The 25,041-nt window shown below is 40.2% G+C and overlaps 1 protein-coding gene across 1 annotated transcript; it reads right to left on the minus strand.

The window, feature by feature from the left end:
* Positions 1-24,999, minus strand: galnt6.1.L (polypeptide N-acetylgalactosaminyltransferase 6 L homeolog). Its single transcript, XM_018247499.2, has 10 exons — positions 24,515-24,999; positions 21,114-21,286; positions 16,726-16,875; positions 15,818-16,052; positions 15,525-15,642; positions 14,418-14,618; positions 4,871-5,002; positions 3,476-3,577; positions 1,422-1,574; positions 1-743 (listed from the first exon to the last, which is right to left on the minus strand). Exons 1-10 carry the CDS (start codon positions 24,997-24,999, stop codon positions 630-632), a joined length of 1,863 nt encoding a protein of 620 aa, XP_018102988.2. The 3' UTR covers positions 1-629.
* Between the last annotated feature and the right edge of the window lie 42 nt (positions 25,000-25,041).

Below are 25,041 nucleotides of genomic sequence, written 5' to 3' on the forward strand. Positions count from 1 at the left end.
TAGGAAGCATGAAGAAGCAGAAATTACATTAAATGTCTCCTGATGGCATACTATCAGGCTTACTATCTTGTTTAGCACCTTCTTGTAGATATCAGTGGATTTTTCCATGCAGACGAGTGGTATGTAATCCACCTTATCCATGATGAAAACTGCTCCCCCTTGTCTGTTTGTTTTAAAATGATACTGTATTTGTATTTTCTTTGAGTTAACTAATAAAAGGTATCCTCTACCCTACATGTTCTGGTTTTGCTCCATGCATAACATACTGTAGTACAAAAACACTCTGCACTTGTAGTTCTTTGACAAAATCTCGAAAGAAAACTATTAGATGGCGGAGAGAGACTTTGAATCCATGATTTTCATTTGGCTCAAGACACTAGCATTTTGGTGCATATTATTTGCATCGTTTTAGCGTTTTTCCATTCCTTGCATACGGCACATCTGTAAAGACACAAAAACATCTGTGGAGGACAAAATGAAAGTTCTTGTTTTTTTTGATGAAGCATCCAAAATAGGTCACTACAGTCAACGACGGATCCTTGGCAAAGGTCCAGTGCATTAAAAAGGCACTTAAAGCATAGTGGTAGCTGGAGCTAATAGTACCCACCAGCTACCATTGCTCACAGAATTTAGCTGAAACTCCAGAGTTGGTGAATGTCTGCAGGGTTGCATTGTGCAGTGGATGGGTGATCACCTTGTGCTGTCAAACACATGTTGGAACCCACATTTCTAAATAATTGGTCCTGTATGGAGAAAGGATTTGGTGTAAATATATATTGTGCATGCTTTAACATGATATATACAAAAGGTGCTTATGCCTATACCCACTCCCAAACACCTTCCAAGCAATTGTGAACAAGGTGTAAAGTTCAGGGCCAAAGGACTTGACCCTGGAGTTCACACTTGACTTTGGGAGGTGTTACGTAAGGGTTTTCAAACCTTTTCAATTTCATCTCCACTTGATGGTCCAACCTTTGGCCAATTGAATGTCTAACCCTTGTTTAATAACCCTATTGCTCATGGAATGTGTATATATATATATATATATATATATATATATATATATATATATATATATAAATTGCTGAATCAGTCATTCAGTCATAATTTTAAGAATATCTAGGACAGTAAATACATATTTACCATGACCTTCGAGCTGAGTGTATATAGAAATGGACATTCTCCCCTAATTCTCACCCTAACAGTCCCTCAGATTAAGCCACCCCAGCTACTGCATGTTGGACAAAAGTTACATTTGAACAATAATTCAGTAAAAATAATGTGCAGACTTGATTTCTCTGCAATTTACCAGATGTTAATTTGTATCTGTATTGGTGAATTGCCAGCAAGTTCCATGCTATTTATTCCTTATGTGTATTAGAGAGAAGATGTCAAAGGATATTTTTACACTGTATCCTTACCTTTGTGTACTCCCATTCCTCATTGTCAGGCACAGTTGCCTTTCTGCTGTTGTATTGACACTCTCCCAGCTCTACGTACCCTGGACCATATTTGGAACGCAAACATAGCTGCATTTTGTGGCGCAGCTCCTTGTGTGTGCTATATTCAAATTTCTGCAGAGAAACAGATACACATTTTAATTAACATGAATTATTAGAAACGCAGTATATGAACAGGGGTGCCTATGCTTCTGAATGAAGCTGAATATCAAAGCAACATTGGCTTTAAAATGGGTAACAGTTCAAGGAGAGTCAGAAATTCACAGATAACACGTGGGGGTAAATTTATCAAAGAGTGAAGTTCCGCCACTAGAGTGAAATTCCACAGCTCTCAATTCATTTCTATGGGATTTTGAAAGGCGTATTTATCAATGGGTGAAAGTGAAAGTTCACCCTTTGATAAATACACCTATAAAAATCCCATGGAAATGAATGGAGAGTGGCGGAATTTCACTCTAGTGGCGGAACTTCACTATTAACTTCACTCTTTGATAAATATACCCCGTGATGTCTGGGGACTCACATCCTTTTATCAAACATGATGAACACTTACAATATCTGTTAAACAACCTTTTTATCCATAACCCCCATATTTCCACCCCTTATTCATTAATTTAAATGATTATACAAAACTCCCAAAGATTTATAGCATTACTGGAAAACAGTCATAGAGATCATAATCTACTTAATACCAGGGATTCCAATATCTCCAGGGTATGTATCAACAATGATTCACTTTTTGAAAATTCAACTCTCCATTCCCTCCGTGTTTTAGTATTGGAATAGAATTTATTATCATGTATCTCAGTTGGGAAGCATTATGGTCTGCTTGTTTGAAATGATGTGGAAGTGGTAATTTCACCACTTCATTTCTAATAGTACAACAATGCTGTGAAATTCGTTCTTGCATGAGCTGAAATGTTTCTTTGATATACATTAGTCCACATAAACATTTGAGTGTGGAGCCCTTTATAACATTCCCAAACTGAGCACATCCTGGGAAAAGGCACTTCCCAAACTTTCTATGTGCCAATGTCAATTAAGTCTATTCCCAACATTTAAACAACATATCCCATATATTTTGTGGCCTGCTAAATGATGAGTTTCCTGAAACTCCACCACATTTGGGTAAACATGATAATATGCACAGATGTTTCTTAAAATATGTAAAATCCATCTAATATTTGGATATAACTGTTGTGGAGTTTTAACCAGACCCCATCAACTTCATCAACCCCACCCTCCTTGTAAGTCTCCATCCTCCACATACCACAGACAGAGTCCCTTGCTGGGTGCCAAATGGATGGTTACAAATACAAAAACAACTTGCCATCCCTGCAAAGTCAGAACTCATGAACTTGTGAAAGAACTTACGAATTGTGTATTTTGTGCTTAAAGGCAGTCAAATGGATGATATATGTAATAACGTAGGCAAGGTACATGCATATTTTATATAGAAACAGTGGCCAGCTTAATGGTGGAGCTCCCATCATTCCCAGCTATATTCAGGTGATGCTAGCAGTGACCAATAAAAGGGCAACCATTTGGTAGTTTTAACATTGAAAGCAAGTAAGTTGAAGCTAGTCACTGTGATAAATGTATAACGAAGCAGTAGAATTCTTAATGAATCAGATGAAAATGAGTGTAGGACTGGCCAGACCAACGATGAATTTGACGTAGTTGACCAGCTTGAATAGTGCAGAGGACCTCTTCTCTTTGTATTTTTATATACTATATATATATATATATATATATATATATATATATACAGAATTAATGTTACCAGCCTTTTACAAATGACAGATTATACCTTTTCATAACTGTTGGATATTCCATTGAGCAATTGTTGTACTAAAATCCCACTATACCACAACAGTGAAAGTCTAGAGAGACAGGTTACACATATCTTATTGTTAAGTTGAGGACCTTGATATTGCTTAATTGAACCCACTCTTAGCCGGCCCTGGCCATCATCAAATTCTGTTTCCATTCAAGTAGTGGTGCAGCTAATGTACCTGGTTGCCGCCCATTCCATGGCATGGATACATTATCAGCAGCACTTCACTATATGTTGTCTCCCCTACATCAAGGCATTTTTGTGCTCCTTCATTTTTAACCTGTCAGGGAACAATAAAGCTTATACATAAACACTTCTTGCTTTCTTCTCACATGTCAAGTCAAGTCAAGAGTGAGTTTATTGTCATTTCATCCATATACGTTTGTACAGTACACAGTGAAACGAAACAACGATCCTCTAGGACCATGGTGCTACACACAACATAGATGTACCGGACAACAGACAAAAACTGCAAGTGCTAAAATATGCAACTCCAGCAAGACAGGTCAGGACAGTGTGTGTGTGAAAGAGATCTGTCCGGTCCCTGAGTATTCAGGAGCCTTATGGCTTGGGGGAAGAAACTGTTACACAGTCTGGTAATGAGGGCCCTAATGCTTCGGTGCCTTTTTCCAGATGGCAGGAGTGTGAACAGTGCGTGTGAGGGCTGCCAACAGAAACTTTGGGGTCCCATACAAGTTATTATTATGGGGCCTCCCATGAACACAAGTGAGTTGTATCAAAGGGGCAAATTTACTTACCTTCCAATGTTGCGGCAACATTTGCTTTGCCACACTTCGCCAGGTGAAATTTCGACAGGGCTCCACTAATTCACTAAAATCCGAAGTTGCGCTCAGGGAGGCGAAAGGTAGCGAAGTTGCGCTAGCGTTAATTCATTAAGCAAGCCATGTTACGCTAGTGATGCCTAATTTGCATATCGCACCAAGTTACAGTACATTGGAAGTAGATGTAGCAGCAAATAAATTACACTACACAAGCCTGGGAAAGCTTCATAAAATAAAATAGAGTTTTTATTTTGCCCTAAGCATGTGCCCACTGTATAGTTTATGTGCCATATGTTAGGAAATGTAGGGGGGAAGGAGGGTGCCCCCAACAAAAATTTACACTCTTTTTCAGCCTATCACCCTTAAAAAAGGAAAAGACGCCAGCGTTTTTTGGGACTTAGAAAAAATGTAAACTTTTTTTAAAGCCTGGTCTGAGGTGGCGAAGGCAAGTCTGGCGCAAGAGGTAACGTTCAGTAAAATCCGCAAGTTAGTGAATTAGCCTAGTTACGTCCCTTCGCCATTAGCGCAATTTTGCCTGGTGTAAGGGTGCGAAGTAGCGCTAGAGTAGGTCCACTTTGCTAGCGAACCAGCGCCCGTTAGTAAATCGGCGAAGTAACAAAATGACGTCATGCTGGCGAATTTTCGCTAGTGTTAGCCACTTCTTCTTTAGTAAATTTGCCCCAAAGTGTAAAACACAATAAACAGGACTATCCTTCTGTAATTGGGGACAAGCCATAGGTTAACAACCCCAGCAGAGGCCAGAATCACAGCACTGTAAGAAAGTGACTTACCGCACCATAATATGTTGGATACAGGTCAGGTACAAACAATTCAGGATAGATATTTTGGAGGTACCATGTGAAGTCCTTACAGTGCAAGTCTGCTCTCAGCTTGAGTCTTTTAGAAACATCCCCGAAGGATTTCTATAAAATCAATAAAATAAAAAACATCAGAAAGCATCTACGAATCAGCCAGTCTACCCTGAGACCAGCACTGAGGAGGACAGGGATATTCATGAGCAACCCAAACTCTTCAATAAAGTAATTGTAACTTCTACGAATACTGGAGCACCTTCACTTACCCATGAACAATGCATCATTTTGTCTCCAAATTCTACCATCATTGTGGGAGCAACTGCGCTGCGCCTACCTCATTTGCAGACGATTTGGCAAAAAAGCCTCAATTCCATATGATTTTTGTAAATACGGAGTAGTTGTGCTAAGTATTTTAAAAGTCTCTCTGTTATTATTTCTGGTGTTCTCTGTGTGAGTTACATGTGCGCCCTATTCTTTTGGTGCAGCTGAACTGCGACGATTAACTCAGGACACTAACATAGAGCTCCATATTGTGCAAGTGCTAAGTCTTAAAGTGATACTGACACATTCCTATAAAAATCCTAGAAACGTGTCAGTATCAAGTAAATGCTGCACCAGTAATCGTTCCCCTCAAAGCCCCCGCAAAGCCGCCCCCCAGCCCCTACAAACCTGCATTCATCTGACCCTCCAACACTGCTAAAAGACCTTCTGCGCCGTTTCAGTGACGCTGGCTGGGGGCAGCGAGATCCTTCCATAGGCTGATTATGAATGAAAACAGGACTTCAGCCTATGGAAGGATCGCTTCACCCACAGCCCAGCGTCACTGAAACAGCACAGAAGATTCTGATTGATTTGATTGATTGATATAATATTATAGAGTGAATAAAATATCCTCTATTGTAAAATATAAGGATATCATATGTCACCAAGAAGTTGAAAAGCATGAGGCTGAAGGCTGAGTGCTTTTACAGAGGTCATGGAACTCCAAGGTGACTTCTAATATCCTCATTTTTTTCACCAGGAGGTACTTTATAATAATACACAAATTTCAGTGAGTCATGTGACATAAATGATATTACTAAGCTCCGATTATAGCCAATGACATCACTAAGCACTGTTTATAAGGATATAATTTACAGGATAATCTTATGTATTATATATATATATATATATATATATATATATATATATATATATATATATATATATATATATATATTTCATTGATGAGTATCCGCACTCCAAGGCAATGGATAAATAGGGGTGCACGGTAATATTGACATACAGCAAAACTTTCCAGACCAGCACTCCCTTTTGGTGAAAAATCAACAATCTTTTATTGTGACATGGTATCTTATTCCAACGTTTCGATCCCAATGGGGATCTTTTTCAAGGAAGATCCACAGTGCTAACAAACAAAGTCTTAAATACCCAAGTGCTTCACAACAGACCAATCCATACCCTGGTGTCTCTTAATTGGTTAATTGATTAAAATTTAAATCAGTGATAACATTTAAAATCATTTATATATGTGCAAAACATCATCTTTTAAAAACATATATGTGTAATTTACACTTTAATCCTGTGTTTCATATAAATATATAAATATATAAAATCTTACTGTTTAAATCTTTACGTGTCAATGTGAATTTTTTATCAACATATAAAACTGTAAAACTGTAAAACCTTAGTGTCTCCACAAGGTGTCATCAGTGCATTCTATTAGAGTTCGTGTTACAGTGTCCAAAAGTGTCCATTAGTCATAAATCCTAAAAAGAAAAAGATAAATTTGTAACAATTAAAAACATTACTGTAACTACCACATCGGAATCTAGGCATCATTTTTGTATCCACTGAAAAGGTTTCTAACTGCAATAATGTTATTTTGTAAAGTTTCCATTTACATTACAACAAACAACTAGGAAAAAACTGCTACCTGATCAAGTCAAAAAACAACTCAAATTCACCTGCCCATTCATGCCATTCGGGATATACAATTTAACTCATGAATCCAAAATGCTTCCCGTTTTAGAAGCATTTTTTCAGTGTCACCACCCCTAGGGTGCGCTTTAACGTGCTCTATTGGCATGCACCTGAAGGAGGAGGCATCATGTCTGGCCTCAGCCCAATGCTTCGCAACTGGCTGCTGGGCAATGTCTTGTTTTCCCTCTCTTGCTATCCTTTCTGGATTCAAAGCTGCCCTAATGCTAGATCGGTGCATGCCAATTCTCTCTTTTAGTTGCCTCACCGTTTTTCCACAGTACAATAACCCACAGGGGCATTTTATAATATATACCACCATTGTGGTTTCACAACTCATCCGCTGTCTAATGCTGTACTTTTTGCCAGTGTGTGGGTGTGTGAAACCTGTGCCTAGGATCAATGTCCCACACATAACGCACCCTTTACATTTGAACACACCTGGCTGAATTGGGATCATAGAGATATTACTTTTCTTGCTATACTTGTCCCTAGGATCAGACGGACTAAGCTGTTCCTTTAGATTCATAGCACGTGAATAGCTGAATTTAGGCCTTCTGCATAGCTTTCCCTTTAATTGCTCGTCAGTATGCACAACATCCCAGTGTTTGAGTATTATGTCCTTCACTTCTCTGCTTTTTGTGCCAAATTGGCTTACATAGTAGATCTCACCCTTATGCTGACTTCTACTCGATCCTGTAACCTTATCCATCTCTTTTAGCAATTGCCCTCTATCTAAGCCTTCCGCCCATTTCAATGTTGTATCGACCAATTGTCTCGGGTAGCCACGTGAAACAAATTTTTCACCCATAATTTGCAGATCCTGTCTCCTCTTGGAGATCTCGCTGTCTATTCGGGCTACTCGTAACATTTGTGATTTGGGCATTGAGTTTAGAAGGTGTCTAGGGTGATGGCTGTTATAGTGCAGGATGGTGTTTCTATCCGTAGGTTTCGTATAAATACAGGTTTGAAATTTGCCTTCGTTTTTATACACGGTCACATCCAAGAAATTTTCTTTTTCTTTACTGTAGCTCATCTTGAATTTAACCGGACTCTCCAATTGGTTCAAATTATCAACGAACTCCACCAGCTCACCAATGGGCCCCAACCACATAAAGAAGATATCGTCGATATAGCGCCTATAAAAGGCGCCATATCTTCGAAATTTGTCATTTGTGAAAATGTGTTGGGTTTCATACTCCCACATATATGCGTTAGCATATGCGGGAGCGACTCGCGAGCCCATGGCGGTACCTGTGCGTTGGAGATAATATTGATTTTCAAATTTAAAATAATTTTTATACAAGATGAACTCCAATAGCAACAATGTGAATTCGATTGGGGGACCCACATAATCTGCATTTTCTGTAATCAATTGTCTCACAGCATTCAAACCCTCTTGATGCGGTATACACGTATACAGGCTTTGTACGTCTAGTGTTACAAATACTACATCAGCTGAACTCAATTCTGCACTCTGTATTATCTTTAAGAACTCGTTAGTATCACGCAAATAGCTCCCAATTTTTGTAACACAAGGCTGTAAAAAATAATCAACAAAGTGGGCAATATTTTCATTGAGGGAACCCCTGGATGCAATAATCGGTCGTCCAGGTGGATTTGTGTTATCCTTATGCACCTTAGGCAACGTATAAATCACAGGTATAATCGGATGATCTGGCACTAAATATTCATGAGTACTGTTGGTTATCCACCCTTGCAACACCGCCATCTGTAATATATTACTCAATTCTCTTTTAAATTTATCAGTGGGGTTAAAGAGTAATTTGCCGTAATTTGCAGTATCCGATAACTGTGATAATAATTCGTTGCGATAATATGCATAGTCCATTATCACTATCCCACCCCCCTTATCTGCATTCCGAATAATGATATCCTTGTTGCCCTGTAATGATTTCACAGCCTGCTTTTCCACTGGGGTCAAATTGCCTCGCTTTTTACTTCTATCTAAATGTAATTTCATCATATCATTATTAAGCAGTCGATGAAAGGTTTTAATAGAGGCATTGTTACTGGTAGGGTCAAACTCACTCTTCTTCTTAAACCGTTTATCTATATCAGCTTTATATGGGTCTCCCACAACCGTACTCCTCCGCGTGGCACCCCTTAATTGTCCAGTTGAACCTTCTCCCAGTTCTATGTCCTCAGTCCCTTTGCCAAAATGTTCCCGCAATTTTATCTGCCTGGTCAGCTTAAAATTGTCTATTACATGCGTGAATTTGGAGGTACTCACCGCCGATGGAACAAAACCCAATCCCTTGGTGAGTAAAACCTCCTCCGCTTCGCTGAGTTGATATGATGATAGGTTGAAGATTACATCCTGCGGAACCGCTTCTGCTGCTGCCTCTGCGGTCGATGCTGTATGGACGTGCCGCTTTCCCCCACGGCGGGGGGCCTTCCTGGATCGCTCTCCTCCCTGGTGCCGACCTCTAAAAAAGGCTTTGCTGGCGCTGCTGCTTGAGACGTGCTGGCTTCCACTTCGCTGTCCGTTCCCACGCTGCTGGACGCATAGCCGGCTGGACGTTGTGCGCGTCGTGCAGGGAACCTCCTCTTAAAGTGATCGCCGCCTCCTGACAGCCACCGGTAAACCCGATTATCTTTGTAATCTTGCGCCACTCTGAGACGCTTAGAATTCTTGAAAGCCAGGATCTCAGCTCTGTACTTGCCGACTTGTTCCTGCAGCTTGCGCTCCCAATCTACTTCTCTGCTTGACGCCAATGCAGTGCGGTGTGTACTTTCAAATGCCTCTAGATCGCTCCGGACCAACTTCAACTCTCTGCCTACTTCCTCCACGACTAAGAGAATCAAATCCAAGGAGCACCTGTCCAGGATTTGGCACCACCTTCGGCAGAAATCAGCATTCGGTCTCCCAATGGTAGGAACATTATTGATCCTAAATCCCTTAGGGATCTTCTTCTCTCTATAGTACTCAGAGAGGGACACTCCGTGCAAATGTAATTCTGTTTCTTTCTTTTTCAACCTCAATAGCTCGTGATAGATTTCTTTTGCTCCGAGCTTACCAAAGGTTTCCTCATATGTTTCAGCAAACAAAATGTTGCCAATTTCCTCTGTGGTAAAGAACTCCTTTCTTTCCAGGTTAGCTTGTTCCATTATAGCTCTTGCTTTTCGCAAACTCCGCCGGTGCTGGATACTAAATATAGCAGTTTATAACCGCAACAATATATTTCATTGATGAGTATCCGCACTCCAAGGCAATGGATAAATAGGGGTGCACGGTAATATTGACATACAGCAAAACTTTCCAGACCAGCACTCCCTTTTGGTGAAAAATCAACAATCTTTTATTGTGACATGGTATCTTATTCCAACGTTTCGATCCCAATGGGGATCTTTTTCAAGGAAGATCCACAGTGCTAACAAACAAAGTCTTAAATACCCAAGTGCTTCACAACAGACCAATCCATACCCTGGTGTCTCTTAATTGGTTAATTGATTAAAATTTAAATCAGTGATAACATTTAAAATCATTTATATATGTGCAAAACATCATCTTTTAAAAACATATATGTGTAATTTACACTTTAATCCTGTGTTTCATATAAATATATAAATATATAAAATCTTACTGTTTAAATCTTTACGTGTCAATGTGAATTTTTTATCAACATATAAAACTGTAAAACTGTAAAACCTTAGTGTCTCCACAAGGTGTCATCAGTGCATTCTATTAGAGTTCGTGTTACAGTGTCCAAAAGTGTCCATTAGTCATAAATCCTAAAAAGAAAAAGATAAATTTGTAACAATTAAAAACATTACTGTAACTACCACATCGGAATCTAGGCATCATTTTTGTATCCACTGAAAAGGTTTCTAACTGCAATAATGTTATTTTGTAAAGTTTCCATTTACATTACAACAAACAACTAGGAAAAAACTGCTACCTGATCAAGTCCTTGGATTTGATTCTCTTAGTCGTGGAGGAAGTAGGCAGAGAGTTGAAGTTGGTCCGGAGCGATCTAGAGGCATTTGAAAGTACACACCGCACTGCATTGGCGTCAAGCAGAGAAGTAGATTGGGAGCGCAAGCTGCAGGAACAAGTCGGCAAGTACAGAGCTGAGATCCTGGCTTTCAAGAATTCTAAGCGTCTCAGAGTGGCGCAAGATTACAAAGATAATCGGGTTTACCGGTGGCTGTCAGGAGGCGGCGATCACTTTAAGAGGAGGTTCCCTGCACGACGCGCACAACGTCCAGCCGGCTATGCGTCCAGCAGCGTGGGAACGGACAGCGAAGTGGAAGCCAGCACGTCTCAAGCAGCAGCGCCAGCAAAGCCTTTTTTAGAGGTCGGCACCAGGGAGGAGAGCGATCCAGGAAGGCCCCCCGCCGTGGGGGAAAGCGGCACGTCCATACAGCATCGACCGCAGAGGCAGCAGCAGAAGCGGTTCCGCAGGATGTAATCTTCAACCTATCATCATATCAACTCAGCGAAGCGGAGGAGGTTTTACTCACCAAGGGATTGGGTTTTGTTCCATCGGCGGTGAGTACCTCCAAATTCACGCATGTAATAGACAATTTTAAGCTGACCAGGCAGATAAAATTGCGGGAACATTTTGGCAAAGGGACTGAGGACATAGAACTGGGAGAAGGTTCAACTGGACAATTAAGGGGTGCCACGCGGAGGAGTACGGTTGTGGGAGACCCATATAAAGCTGATATAGATAAACGGTTTAAGAAGAAGAGTGAGTTTGACCCTACCAGTAACAATGCCTCTATTAAAACCTTTCATCGACTGCTTAATAATGATATGATGAAATTACATTTAGATAGAAGTAAAAAGCGAGGCAATTTGACCCCAGTGGAAAAGCAGGCTGTGAAATCATTACAGGGCAACAAGGATATCATTATTCGGAATGCAGATAAGGGGGGTGGGATAGTGATAATGGACTATGCATATTATCGCAACGAATTATTATCACAGTTATCGGATACTGCAAATTACGGCAAATTACTCTTTAACCCCACTGATAAATTTAAAAGAGAATTGAGTAATATATTACAGATGGCGGTGTTGCAAGGGTGGATAACCAACAGTACTCATGAATATTTAGTGCCAGATCATCCGATTATACCTGTGATTTATACGTTGCCTAAGGTGCATAAGGATAACACAAATCCACCTGGACGACCGATTATTGCATCCAGGGGTTCCCTCAATGAAAATATTGCCCACTTTGTTGATTATTTTTTACAGCCTTGTGTTACAAAAATTGGGAGCTATTTGCGTGATACTAACGAGTTCTTAAAGATAATACAGAGTGCAGAATTGAGTTCAGCTGATGTAGTATTTGTAACACTAGACGTACAAAGCCTGTATACGTGTATACCGCATCAAGAGGGTTTGAATGCTGTGAGACAATTGATTACAGAAAATGCAGATTATGTGGGTCCCCCAATCGAATTCACATTGTTGCTATTGGAGTTCATCTTGTATAAAAATTATTTTAAATTTGAAAATCAATATTATCTCCAACGCACAGGTACCGCCATGGGCTCGCGAGTCGCTCCCGCATATGCTAACGCATATATGTGGGAGTATGAAACCCAACACATTTTCACAAATGACAAATTTCGAAGATATGGCGCCTTTTATAGGCGCTATATCGACGATATCTTCTTTATGTGGTTGGGGCCCATTGGTGAGCTGGTGGAGTTCGTTGATAATTTGAACCAATTGGAGAGTCCGGTTAAATTCAAGATGAGCTACAGTAAAGAAAAAGAAAATTTCTTGGATGTGACCGTGTATAAAAACGAAGGCAAATTTCAAACCTGTATTTATACGAAACCTACGGATAGAAACACCATCCTGCACTATAACAGCCATCACCCTAGACACCTTCTAAACTCAATGCCCAAATCACAAATGTTACGAGTAGCCCGAATAGACAGCGAGATCTCCAAGAGGAGACAGGATCTGCAAATTATGGGTGAAAAATTTGTTTCACGTGGCTACCCGAGACAATTGGTCGATACAACATTGAAATGGGCGGAAGGCTTAGATAGAGGGCAATTGCTAAAAGAGATGGATAAGGTTACAGGATCGAGTAGAAGTCAGCATAAGGGTGAGATCTACTATGTAAGCCAATTTGGCACAAAAAGCAGAGAAGTGAAGGACATAATACTCAAACACTGGGATGTTGTGCATACTGACGAGCAATTAAAGGGAAAGCTATGCAGAAGGCCTAAATTCAGCTATTCACGTGCTATGAATCTAAAGGAACAGCTTAGTCCGTCTGATCCTAGGGACAAGTATAGCAAGAAAAGTAATATCTCTATGATCCCAATTCAGCCAGGTGTGTTCAAATGTAAAGGGTGCGTTATGTGTGGGACATTGATCCTAGGCACAGGTTTCACACACCCACACACTGGCAAAAAGTACAGCATTAGACAGCGGATGAGTTGTGAAACCACAATGGTGGTATATATTATAAAATGCCCCTGTGGGTTATTGTACTGTGGAAAAACGGTGAGGCAACTAAAAGAGAGAATTGGCATGCACCGATCTAGCATTAGGGCAGCTTTGAATCCAGAAAGGATAGCAAGAGAGGGAAAACAAGACATTGCCCAGCAGCCAGTTGCGAAGCATTGGGCTGAGGCCAGACATGATGCCTCCTCCTTCAGGTGCATGCCAATAGAGCACGTTAAAGCGCACCCTAGGGGTGGTGACACTGAAAAAATGCTTCTAAAACGGGAAGCATTTTGGATTCATGAGTTAAATTGTATATCCCCGAATGGCATGAATGGGCAGGTGAATTTGAGTTGTTTTTTGACTTGATCAGGTAGCAGTTTTTTCCTAGTTGTTTGTTGTAATGTAAATGGAAACTTTACAAAATAACATTATTGCAGTTAGAAACCTTTTCAGTGGATACAAAAATGATGCCTAGATTCCGATGTGGTAGTTACAGTAATGTTTTTAATTGTTACAAATTTATCTTTTTCTTTTTAGGATTTATGACTAATGGACACTTTTGGACACTGTAACACGAACTCTAATAGAATGCACTGATGACACCTTGTGGAGACACTAAGGTTTTACAGTTTTACAGTTTTATATGTTGATAAAAAATTCACATTGACACGTAAAGATTTAAACAGTAAGATTTTATATATTTATATATTTATATGAAACACAGGATTAAAGTGTAAATTACACATATATGTTTTTAAAAGATGATGTTTTGCACATATATAAATGATTTTAAATGTTATCACTGATTTAAATTTTAATCAATTAACCAATTAAGAGACACCAGGGTATGGATTGGTCTGTTGTGAAGCACTTGGGTATTTAAGACTTTGTTTGTTAGCACTGTGGATCTTCCTTGAAAAAGATCCCCATTGGGATCGAAACGTTGGAATAAGATACCATGTCACAATAAAAGATTGTTGATTTTTCACCAAAAGGGAGTGCTGGTCTGGAAAGTTTTGCTATATATATATATATATATATATAGGCATAAACATACACAAAATTATTTAAAAAAAACTATGCATCTCTTAGAACTACCTCTTTAACCATTTTTGCAGCCAGATCATTCTTCCTGTAGAATATGAGTTTGTAGTCATCCAGCCACACCTCTGCCAGGCGCACCATGTTTCTTAAGATCACCTGGGTACCATTAGGGAAAACATGAGGACTGTTTGAGCGGAAAACATGCCCAACCACAGAGCAGGGAATGATTTCAAGCTGCCCGCCACACTGCCAGACCTGGGGGAGGAATATTGGTATGTGCCATTAGAAAAGTGCAGACAAGAGTCAGTAGCTGAGTCACAGGCCCAGCACATACCAGTCACTCACATACAGAGAGAGAATCATTCTGCAGCCTTTCTTGGGACTGGCAAATGTCAAAAGTTTTTAGAAGATAATCTTGTGTAAAAAGCAAGGAAGTACTGAAGAATGTGTTGCACTTTATTTGCCCCATTTTAACATTATGTTTCTGCCATGTTTAAGCTTAAAGGAGAAACAACCCCCTTATTAAAGAAAAACCCTGTCCCCTACCCCACATAGATCTCCCAGCCTAGCTGCTACCCCGGGCAAATGCCCCTAACTTTTTACTTACCCCTCGGTGCAGATTCAAGGATCGGAGTTCACGGCAGGCATCTTCTGGGTCTTCGGTAATCTGACAACGAGACCTGCGTGACGGCGCAGTTTGAGAAATTTCCTGGTTCGCGACAACTGCGCATGCGCCAAAATTGCCGGAGATTGCCGAATTGCCAGAAGAAGACATGAAGACCTAGAAGATGGCTGCTGTGAACTCCGATCCCTGAATCAGCACCGAGGGGTAAGTAAAAAGTTAGGGGCATTTGCCCGGGGTAGCAGATAGGCTGGGGGGAGGAGGGGGGGTCTATGTGGGGTAGGGGGTACGTTTTTTTAATAAGGGGTTTGTTTCTCCTTTAAGCAATAAACATAGGGGAATAATTCCCTATCTAGCTAAATACCAGGAGTGTGTATATCTCACATCTTATTCTTACCCTGCACCCAAAAATGTGACATATGTGTGTGCAGAATTCCATAAAACATAAATATATATAAATATAAACACCTACACATGCACACAAAAGTCCATCGCTCATAAGCCACCCCCTTCCGTAATGAGACCATAAAAGAAATTACCCTAAAAGACATTTCCAGATTTTCTCCTCCCCAGATAAGCATTTCTTCATCATAGGAGCCAATGTGTTCAAAGTAGGCTCTGGATATGGAGAACAGACCTCCGGCAAATGTAGGAGTCCTAGAATAGTGAGAGATCATTGTTAGTAACCAAAATACAGTAAATTAAAGTGAGTATTTTCATTCACAGTTTAATTTAACAGAGGAAAGATTCTACTGGATTGTTCACTCGTAGATTACTTTTATTATAATCTGATTGTTCATTTTAACTAATGTGGAGAAATGCAATATCATACTTGATGGGATTGGTTTCATCCTTTCTCCTTTCCTTCTCATCCTCAGGGATTACTTCCCAGTCAAATGACAAATTCCAGTCAAAGATTCCACGGAAGTTTGTTTTGCCATACTGGACGGGTTTGTCAAATTGAAAGCTCTTAAAGTTTATAGTTGTGATGTCTGGACTTACAACAGCAGTGTGATCTTCAGCAATTCTTGACAACAAAGGTTCCAGCCAACCATAAAAACATTCACCTGGTTACCAGTAATATTAAAGTTAAATGGTTATTATATCAGTGTATGAAATGTGCAGTTTGTAAGGTATTAAAGGTATGCGATACGTTATCCGGAAAGCCATTATCCAGAAAGCTCTGCATTATGAAAAGGCTGTCTCTAATTGACTCCATTTTATCCAAATAATCCAAATCTTTTAAAATGATTTGCTTTTTCTTTGTAATAACAAAACAGTACCTTGTACTTGATCCCAACTAACATATACAGTAATTAATCTTTATGGGAAGCATAATAAGCCTATTGGGTTTATTTAATGTTTACATGAGTTTCTAGTAGACTATAAGATCTGTTATCCAGAAAACACCATGTCCAGGGGATTCTGTATAACAGGTCCTATACCTGTACACCCACAGACACTATTATATTAAGGAACAGTTCAACATTAATGTGCTCTGGCATTAAAGGGTCCAATGTGACAATTCCAAAAATATGTCCTCTGATATTCTTGTGACATTCCTTGAACACTGACTTAGGTATAAGAAGAAGTTTCCCTTCAGAGTTCTTAAATACTGTACCTGTGCATGGTTGAGAAAGATACTTGATAGCTCACCATGTAGGAACGATAACATCTCTCCCTGTGTCACATATCCTATTGATCAACTAAAACTATTGCCTATAATGTCTCAGTACTTACAGTGGGCATCCAGGAAGGTCAACACTTCACCCGTGGCAATGCTGGCACCCAGCAACCTTGCTGTGATTAATCCCTTTCTCTCTTTCTGTCTTGCAATTTTCACAATCTGTAATGCCTTTACATAGTCGTCCAGCTTTTCCTTCAGATATTCTGTAAAGACAGACAATAAAAGGCAGGTAAAAAATGAGGCAGGATGTGGTTTGCTCTATTCTGTACACATGTCATCATTTCTCTAGGCTAAGGTTGCCACCTTTTTAAAATCATTTTACTGGCAGGGACTGGGTCAGGTCTAAAATGAATCGTGTCATCAATGGGCGGGCTATGATGTCACAGGGGGGCATGATTGTGATGTCTGGAGTCCAATCGTATAGGATGGATTGGCTGCAGATTTTGTAAGTGTAAGAGCTAGGGTTGAGAGAAATGGATAAATTAGAGGTTGGCTGGGCCAGATTGAGTACAAATTCACCAGCTAGTATATAGCCTGTAAATTTGTAGTACCGGCACAGCCTTGACTGGTATCTTACCAGCTAGGCTGGTAAAATACCGGCCATGCAGCAACCCTACTCTAGACTAAAATAATATGACACACACCAATCTTTCTATGAATATTAAATTACAGCCTAAAAGCATCCAAATGTACAAAATTATCTGTATTGATCTCACCTCCATGTTAAAATAAGGTGTGTCCAACCTCAACTGCTATATTTTTTTCCAATTTATCATAATGTATAAGAAACTCTCCTCAGAAAGCTTATTGTGTACTCTTCCTTCACCAGCTTACTGCACAGGCTTGAGATTTAATTGGCTGAAGTCCACAGTGAATTACAGTGCAATGTGCTTGCCACAGTTGGGAACCAGGTTCCAAATCATTACCTGGTGATCAATATCAGTGCTAGGAAAAGGTAGTTTGAGTAGACTCAGCTCATGAGATGAGTATTTACAGGCAAAGGCTATCTTTGTCAATGGCAAGAAACCAATCATTGTACTTAAAATGAACTCCAGAGAGGGTCATCAATGGGCCCTGTATTCTGATTAGTCTGATCAACACCAGTGTGTTTCAAAAATGGATTTGCCAAAATGTGTTTAAAGGAGCCTCACACACACATCAATTATTATACAGGTAGGTCATAATTGACCATATATGAAACACATCCGTCTGCAATGTCTGCTTTTTTCAGTTTTTTTTTAAGTTTTGGGTCTATATTTCAGGGCTCCTGTAGCTTGGAAAATATAGAATAAAGTAGTTTTCTGTCAGGGGATGATTTGAGCCATGTATACGAAGAGTCTGTAACTCCTTGGCCCAGAACTACTGCAGTAGGAATTATCAGTAGGACCAGGTATAATGGCAGGAAGACAGTACCGGAAGTTAAGCCGAGGTCTGGCAGGATGAGTATCAGTGTAGTTGGGAGCAGGGCAGAAGTCAAAGGCAGGCAAAGTCCATTTATGGTCAGGGACAGGCAGAGGTCGAGAGGCAGGCGGAGTTTGTTTGTAGATGGGGACAAGCAAGGATCAAGAGGCAGGCATAGATCAAGCAAGAGAAATTCAGGAATCGGGCCAAGTTGTAATCCAGAAGTCAGAAGCATCAAGGACAGATTCAGGGGCGAGGAAATATTACCAAGTGCCCAATGTGTAGAGCGTGACGCACGCACAGGCAGTGATCGCCGAGGATGCTTAAAAGAATGTGCACCCCCTTGCCGGTGCAAACATGCCACTGAATAGTGATGTGAGGGCCGGGCTGGTTCAGCCCACCTTGCACCCCCGTCTGCGGGTGCGCTCCCCGCCCGTCACCTTACACTGCCGGCTTCCGACTTCTACTTTTATATAATTGCGCCTGCTCACCCTGCCCCTTTTGTGACCCAGAAGTCGGGTGCAGACGGGCACGGGTCGAAGGAAGGTGGATTCCGGTCAGGTAAAATCCGACCCGCACATATCTGCTGAACACATTTTCTGAATAAACACTAAAAAACAAAGGGGGTAGAATTATTGTCCTTTACCAAGACTCTACCTGACTGTAGAGGAAGCAAACCCTGTGACTGCTGGGGGACCCAGAAGGTTTAGGAGGCAGAGTGGGGCACAGACTGATTAGTCATTTCATTTTAATTCAATTCAATGTTTATGAATCATGTCTTATTCCCAGAGTTTATTGGGGCCCTATAATGATTTTGCTTTGGAGCCCAATAACCTTCTGTTGTCCACTGTCCTTCAGCACAGTTGTTGTGCCAGATTTACCTATCAATATGGGTGAGATATGAAAGCTTAGTGAAGGCTAAGCAAACAAGGCCATTGACCTTGTATTAAAATATAAATAAACGGGATTATAAATAAAATTATTAATTGCGAAATATCTTACACATCGGTCAGATGGTGGTGTCAGTATTCCTTTGGAGCTTAAAATCTCTTTTAAGAAGAGAAAAAAGAGGAAAATGCCACCAATTATGTTCTGTTTAACATAAAATTAACTCTGGAAGCATGTTATTCTGGACTAGTGATGGGCGAATTTATTCGCCAGGCGCAAATTCGCGGCGAATTTGCGCGATTCGCCGCCAGCGGATAAATTCGCGAAACTCCCGCGAAAATTCGCGGCAAAAATTCGCCGGCGTCAAAAAAATTTTTTCCGAAAAAACGGACGCTGGCGTCAAAAATGGGCGTGGCGCCAAAAACGGGCGCCGGCGTAGAGAAAACAGGCGCCGGCGTCAAAAACGGGCGCCGGCATCAAAAACGAGACGCCGGCGCCGTTTCGCGAATTTTTCGCCGTTTCGCGAATTTCGCAAATTTTTCGGCGAACCGAAACGGCGCAAATTCGCCCATCACTATTCTGGACGCCAAATACTTTTAATCATCTCAAATACATTGCGAGCTTTAGGGACAAGCCTTATTGCAGAGGCCGAAGCAAACCCAATGGCGGTAGCCAGCGCCGGACTGGGAGGACATAGCAGCCCAGGCAAAAGTATCAAAGCAGCCCATGTATTCATGAGCATGCAAAGCGTGATATATATATTTCCAACCCCAAGGTTAACTAGAACTAGTGTTTATTAATAGATACAGTATTTTAAGAGTCCATTACCATGTAATCTCCAGCAATATTATACATCATATGTGCTAGAACTGGTCCCTGTAACAAATATCTCACCATAGTTTCTATTGCAACTATTTTATCAGATGGATTAGTGGCCCTATACTTACAGTATATTCTAAAAAGATTTCTGTGTGCCCCCAGCTAGACCATGCACCCTAGGACTTTAATTACCATATGTGTCACAGGGCCAATCGAACGATCGTAAATCTTAAGATTTTTGGTCCAACATGTGTCAGAAAATTGATCGGCCAGGTTAAAAAAAATATATCTGTCCCAGTGCAATCTATCTATGTTTGCAGGGCCAAGCAGGCAGCTACCCTTTAGTTTTCCTGGCAATATCGCATGAAATAGTATTTTTAGTTGATGGATAATTCGTACATTTAAATGATCGTTTCGAGATAATCGTAGTCTCACGATAACGAAAAGATCTTTTAAAGATCTTTACACCTATGGCCAGCTTTAGCTGTGGCTGGCTGTTACGGACAGCTCATTTACATTTCTAAAGGGAGTGGCTCATTTACATATTAAAGACCGACCTAATAAGCATTTTTAGGTGAGCGGTCCATTTACATTTAAAAGCAAGCGGCCCAACGGCATTTGCCCGAACCCACAGATTGCCAGTCCGGGCCTGGCGGTAGCTGCTTTATTAAGAATGATATCTATATCATGTAATACAGTACTTCTGAAAGACTGGATGGCCCATTGTAAGAAACAAAGAGTAAGTGTGAGCAGTTATCTGAAAGGGGGGTCTGTGTATTTACACTCATTTGACAAGGCCTGAGCAACAGACTTTGTAGGGCCCCATTAATACAAAGTAGAAACTTTGTATTAATTTAGATTTTAGTAAACTACTTCTTCAACAACCAACAACCCATGTTAAGTGACACAGGGAATTTTCTTTGCTATGGAAACAACTGTGAATATTTAATTACAAAAAAAAAAAAAGTGACAATTACCCAACGCGAGTTAATGTTTGTAATTCACAAGCAGCCACTCACAATGAAACTACATTGAAGTACAGCAGTAACATGCCAGGGTATTTCTGTTTGCTTGTACCCTCATGGCAGTGTCCAGTACCACAGCTCTAGCTTGTTCTTGACAAAGGAAAGCATCAGCTAATAGTATCACATTGGGGGAAAATATTTGTAGCAATAGTTGATATTTGAGAGTGTAATAAGGGGTATGCATTCAAATCGTAACAACTACAACCCACCCAAATATTCAATATCAAGTAAGAGAATTACATTGGCAGTTAAGCAAAGCACCAGGCACACAAAAATTATTTTAAAGGTTCTTGAAACGGAGGACTTACCATCTTCACTGGCATCATCTACTAATATAATTTCCTTCAGTAGTGTTGCTGGTGAGGTGTATAAGACACTATACACTGTACGAAGAAGAGTTGACCAAGCCTCATTGTGAAAGATAATTATAACACTGGTTGTGGGCAGTGAAGGGCAGCGCTTGAACTTCTGCTCAATGCACCTGTATGGAAAAAGGAAGAAGCTCATTAGCATTCCCTACGACTAACTGAAAGCACATTGGATCAGTCAGCTGATTAAATCATATTTAAAACAAGCTGACCCAATAATGCTTTATCACTAGTAATGAGCAACATTTTTCACCAGGTATGGATTCAATGTTTTGTGAATTTACCAGAGGTTTCAGCTAAGTGAAAGGGAACTGATTTGCTCATCACTATTTATAGCTTTTATTCTAAACATATTATCACCTACTGTTAAGCACATTCTGAGACTTGCCAAACCTCAAAATCACGGTCTGAAACATTAATTAGAAATATGATAGGAAAGAGTCTTTTGGACTTCTCTGCATTGTACAAAGCTCATTTCTAGCTTTTCGTCACCAGCCTGAATGGTTCTTTTATAGAACATATACCCCTACTCGGTTCTACTTTATTAATGACCTGGAGGCAGGCATTGAAAGTACTGTTTCTATTTTTGCAGATGATACTTAATTGTGCAGAACTATAGGTTCCATGCAGGATGCTGCCACTTTGCAGACTGATTTGACTAGATTAGAAAACTGGGCAGCAAAAATGTTGATAAATTCACGGTTATGCACTTTGGCAGAAATAATATAGATACAAGTTATACACTAAATGGCAGTGTGTTGGGAGTTTCCTTAATTGAGAAGAATCTGGGTTTTTTTGTAGATAACAAGTTGTCTAATTCCAGATAGTGTTATTATGTGGCTACTAAAGCAAATAAAGTTCTGTCTTGTATAAAAAAGGGCATTAACTCAATGAATGAAAACATAATTTTTCCTCTTTATAGGTCCCTGGTAAGGCCTTGTCTGGAGTATGCAGTGCAGTTTTGGGCTCCGGTCCTTAAAAAGTATATAAATGAGCTGGAGAGAGTGCAGAGAGGTTCAATTAAACTGGTTAAGGGGATGGAAGAGATTTAAACTATAAGGGTAGACTGATGGTTGGGGTTGTTTTCTTTTGAGAAAAGATGCTTGTTAGGGGAAATGGTTACTCTTTATAAGTACATTAGAGGACATTATAGACAGCTAGTGGGAGATCTATTTTTCCATAAAATGTATCACCGTACCAGAAGCCATCCCTTCAGACTAGAAGAAAAATAACTTTCCTTTGAAGCAGTGTAGGTGATTCTTTACAGTGAGGACAGTGAGGTTGTGGAATCCACTGCCAGATGATGTTGTGATGGCTAATTCTGTTAACATGTTTAAGAGGGGCTTGGATGATTTCTCGGACAAGCAGAATATCCAAGGCTATTGTGATACTAAAATCTACAATTAATATACTGTAGATATTGATATATATATAGTTTCAATGAGTGTGTGGAGGGATGTGTTTAAGGATGCTGCGATTCATTTGAAGAGGTCAAACTTGATGGACTTTGGTCTTTTTTTGAACCCAACTTAACTATGTAACTACTAACAGGGGAAATGTTAAACATAAGATTTAGGCACTTTCTTATCTTTGGTTTTACTGAAAAGCTTCCTAAACCCCCCTCCCCGACCCCAGGAAGGCACTTTTTGACCTGCCAAGACAAGGACTTGCATCAGAAAAGCTCTCACAGATACAAAAGCTGTTAATTTCAGTCTGATGACCCAGTTTGAAATGCGCAAGTATGCCCTTTGGTGTTGCAATCCACTCGATGTACCTGCACCTGGGCCACCATATGGGGTTTACCTTGACATGGTATGCTGGCTTACCAATATTATGATCATAACTTTGTAACTATAAAACTCATATTTTTGTAAATACATGCACTTGCATATATACCAGATTACTTATGAGACAGGGGACATGGGAATGTGCATTGATCAATCCCCCCATGTGAGGGTTAAACCACCCTTGACCCCTATCAGTTAAGCAACAGAGAAGCAGTCCATAACTCACTAGCAAGTAGGACAGCCAGCATATCAGGGACCACTATCAAGGGAGAAAAGTGGAAGCTGCAGAAATGATTGTGCGTATCTCAAAGAAGGTACACAATTTTTAACAGGCATACATTGCAAAGTTGTTTAATTGAGCGCTAAGAACCTATACATGCATTTTATTGGTGTATACAATAGAGGATTTCATGGCCCTCCTGACAAGGGCATGGATGGCTCAGCTCAATCAAGTCAGTGGTTGACACAGGTTTGCTCAAAAATAATGTGAACAAGGTACCAGGGCTAGATGGAATACACCCGTGGGTACTTAAGAGTGAAGCTCAGTCTTAGCCAGGTATCAATTTCTGATTTTCTCACACTAATTTTCATCTTGTATGGAACATATGGTTTGGAACAAAGCTGATGTAATTCCAGTATTTAAAGAGGTTGTTCACCTTTGAGTTAATTTTAGTATGATGTAGAGAGTGATATTCTGAGACAATTTGTTTTTAATTCAGCAGACTGGAATTTGAATAGGAGAGGGCCTGGCTAGAAAGTTGAGTATTAAAAAGTAGCAATAACAATAAAAGCTGTGGTCTTACAGAGCATTTATTTTAATATGGGGTTAGTCACTCTCATTTGAAAGCTGGAAATCGTCAGAAAAAGAAAGCAAATAATTTAAAAACTATTGGAAAGAAATAATGAAGACCCCCCCATCTTTCTGAGAGCTACTGACGTCGGGAAGGCATGGATGTTTAAGGGGCCCTGGCCACCAATTTTCTTATTATGTGGGGGGGGGGGCTGGACACCAATTTTGGCCACCAATTTATTTTTCTTATGTGGGGTCCTAGCCACCAATATTTTTAATGGGGGGGCCCTGGCCACAAATGTTATTTTATGGGGGGCCCTGACCAACAATATCTTTTTATTTTTTATTAACATGTGGGAACACTAGCCACCAATATTTATTTTGTTTTTTTACTGTATGGTGGGGAGGGCGGACCTGTAGGTGGTGCTTGCGGTGGGCGTAGCCCAGGGGGCCCAGGAAATTTTGTCGTATGGGGCCCTGCGATTTCTGATGGCGGTCCTGTTCACGGTGCACACAAACAAACCAAACAAACCATACGTGTAAGGTCACATGAGCCAATTAACAGACAGAGTTCTGTCTTTTGCTTCCCGTTACAGTTAGAGCTGCAGTATTTCAGTGTGGGGATTCAGTCCCCTTCAGCAGGAGTAATAGTCACATATATAGTATAAAATATGCACTGTACATGCTGTAGTTTACAGCTTAGTAATATATGTTTTACCTTATTTTTGTTAATGTGAAAAGACATACTTTAAATGATTACTTACTCTGGAGGTCGGGTGTCAGGGCCCAAGGCTCTGTGAAGGGAAATCCTATCACTGGCATAAACATTGAAGAAATGCTTTTGAAATCCTTTTTTTTCCTCTTTCGTCTCCTCTTCAGTCCAGCTGTCCTTTTTAAATTCTTTCCCATCAGCACCAGGGCTATTTGGGTCTTGTGGAGGTCTCTCCATAAATGGTTTAAGTTCTGCTGGTGTGCAATATCCAGGTAGGCATGACTTTATCACCTCTACTGATGCTACTTCTTGAACAGGGGGCATAATTTGGAGTTTTGGCATAGAATCCCTTAAATTGTTCACGGCCCCCATCATCATATCAATCATTTGATCTTTTCTTACAAATATATTTTTTATCCAGGGCTCGTCTTTTGCTCCATTCCCAACATCTTTGTGCATGATGAACACAAATATCACAAAAACAAGGCCCACCATAGCCAGCTTGAAGGGTTTATAATTTCTTCGATATCTCCTCATCGTTATAAAGTTATAATTGCATTCACCAATAGTTTTAGAAAA

The sequence above is a fragment of the Xenopus laevis genome, chromosome 2L, assembly GCF_017654675.1.
Source record: "Xenopus laevis strain J_2021 chromosome 2L, Xenopus_laevis_v10.1, whole genome shotgun sequence".
Lineage (NCBI taxonomy): Eukaryota > Metazoa > Chordata > Amphibia > Anura > Pipidae > Xenopus > Xenopus laevis.

Coding starts and splice junctions, on each gene's coding strand:
- galnt6.1.L (XM_018247499.2), bottom strand. CDS start 24,999: ATGAGGAGATATCGAAGAAATTATAAACCCTTCAAGCTGGCTATGGTG. Junction 5,003..14,417: donor CTGCAAAAATGGTTAAAGAG/GTAGTTCTAAGA, acceptor TTGATTTTATAG/AAATCCTTCGGGGATGTTTC. Junction 744..1,421: donor AGGAATGGGAGTACACAAAG/GTAAGGATACAG, acceptor TTCTCCATACAG/GACCAATTATTTAGAAATGT.